This window comes from Petaurus breviceps, unplaced genomic scaffold (genome assembly GCF_028583685.1).
Source record: "Petaurus breviceps papuanus isolate PSGF00001 unplaced genomic scaffold, PetGlider_PUasm1.0 90444, whole genome shotgun sequence".
Classification (NCBI taxonomy): domain Eukaryota; kingdom Metazoa; phylum Chordata; class Mammalia; order Diprotodontia; family Petauridae; genus Petaurus; species Petaurus breviceps.
Genome location: NW_027187256.1, coordinates 3,082,596 through 3,084,818, shown reverse-complemented (window position 1 = coordinate 3,084,818; position 2,223 = coordinate 3,082,596). Strand labels below are relative to the sequence as shown.

General features: G+C 37.7%; 1 protein-coding gene across 1 annotated transcript; it reads left to right on the top strand.

The window, feature by feature from the left end:
* The first annotated feature begins 508 nt into the window (after nt 1–508).
* Nucleotides 509–1,453, top strand: LOC138177688 (olfactory receptor 52R1-like). Its single transcript, XM_069108898.1, has one exon. The coding sequence runs from the start codon at nt 509–511 to the stop codon at nt 1,451–1,453; it is 945 nt and encodes a 314-aa protein (XP_068964999.1).
* The last annotated feature ends 770 nt before the right edge of the window (nt 1,454–2,223 follow it).

The window sequence follows — 2,223 nt, the reverse complement described above, 5'->3', positions numbered from 1 at the left end:
TCCTATCAAAGGCAAGAAAAATGAAGCCTTTGCTAAAAACTTTATGGAAAGGTTTGGACCTAGAAAAGAGGCTGGTATAACATTACAATGACATTAGATGACAATATTTTATATATTTGTGTTTGTATCCATAACTTTCAAGATGAAATAAATGAACCAAAAAAAATCAGTAATAGCAAAATATCTACTAAGTAATTTGCATTACTTAGTCATAATTATATAATCCAATAGGTAGAATTTACTTTTTCTTATTTACTATACCTATTAAAATTCTTTTTTCAAGGAAAAATTTTAATTAAAATAGGTGAATTTCCTTTCCAGAGCACTTAGGTCTCTCATTACCCTATTCTCTTTGAATGTTTCAGTTTGTTAATGTTTCTACACACTGTTATCATTTTCTCAAGTATAATAAATGTTCATTTTTTGCTTTGTTTGATTAGAATTTTTTTTTTTCCTACAGTGAGAGAGAGTTCCTTTTCCGAGTATGGCATGCAGAAAGGATTCCATCATGTCTACATCTGGGAACAACTCTTTCCACCCTCTCTTTTTCATCCTGCTTGGAATCCCAGGGTTGGAAAAAGCCCAGTTCTGGATTGCCTTCCCATTTTGTGTCATGTATGCTATAGCCTTGGTGGGAAATATCACCATCCTTCATGTGATACGTACTGACCACACACTTCATGAACCCATGTACCTCTTCTTGGCCATGCTAGCTTTTACTGACTTAGTTCTATCCTCTTCCACCCTTCCCAAGATGCTGGGAATCTTCTGGTTTAGTTCATGTGAGATTGAGTATCATGCCTGCCTCACTCAGGTTTTCTTTATTCATACATTCTCTTCTGTGGAATCAGGGATTCTCATGGCAATGGCCTTGGATCGTTATGTGGCCATCTGTTTCCCACTACGCCATTCAACTATTTTATCTACCTCAGTGGTGGCTAAATTAGGTGTGGCAGTGATGGTAAGAGGTGTGTTGTGGGTGAGCCCCTTCTGTTTTATGGTCACCTGGAAGCCCTTTTGCCCTAACAGAATTATCCCCCAGTCATACTGTGAGCATATGGCTGTACTGAAGCTTGTATGTGCAGACACTAGAACAAATCGTGGCTATGGGCTTTTTGTGGCCTTCTCCGTTGGTGGCTTTGACATCGTAATCATTGCTGTGTCCTATATCATGATTTTACAGGCTGTATTGCGTCTGCCATCAGGGGATGCTAGACTCAAGGCATTTGGCACATGTGCCTCACATATCTGTGTTATCTTATCCTTGTATATACCTGCCCTCTTCACTTTTCTTTCCCATCGTTTTGGCCATCATGTGCCCCAAGCAGTCCATGTAATGTTGGCTAACCTCTACCTCTTGGTTCCTCCAATGCTGAATCCCATCATCTATGGGGTGAAAACCAAACAGATTCGGGACAGAGTAGTAAATACCTTTTGGCACAAAGTTCCCTGAGACATAAGACTAATCCATCTCTATGCTTTCCAACTGGTCCAGATAAGGTCATGACAGTGACCTGGATGAAAGCCTGAGCTTTCTTTTAATATGGCTCCCAAAGCCATCTTCTTCATTACTGAACCTAAGATGAGGGAACATCCTTGGAATAGACCGGGGAAATGGTACTCCAGATTTCCACCTCACAGGGGAGGAAAAACAAAAAAGGATCATTATGTTGAACCTGAGAAATCTGATCAATCTCTGTTCTAAAACATCATAAAACTTTTCTCTTTTTGTATAAATCTTGTAATAAAGAGTATATAAGTGAAGAAGACATTATGAATATGAACTTTTAAGGGAAGTTTGCATTTAAATGAAATAATGCTTGAATAGCTTTTGGATAAATAAGACAATAACATGAGAGAACTTTTACAATATCATCAATAGAGGACTTGGTATCTTAAGACTTTTGTTTCTGAATTAAGCCTTAATTACAGAGATTTTCATTATTTTTAATACCATAATGATGAATGGCAACATGACACAATTAATATAGTACTGGACTTGGACTGAAAAGGCCTATATTCAAATTCCACCTCTTGTGTTTACTAGTTATATAACCCTGGCAAAGTCACTGAACCTCCTAGCGTCTCAACCGATTCTTTAATATTTATTTACTAATGTATAGGATAGGTTGTGATACATGACAAGAATTCTTCACACTGATGCAATAACAGATCTTTGTAATGGTGTGATGCCGTTCTGTGTCTGGTTGCTTCTCTTTGCTT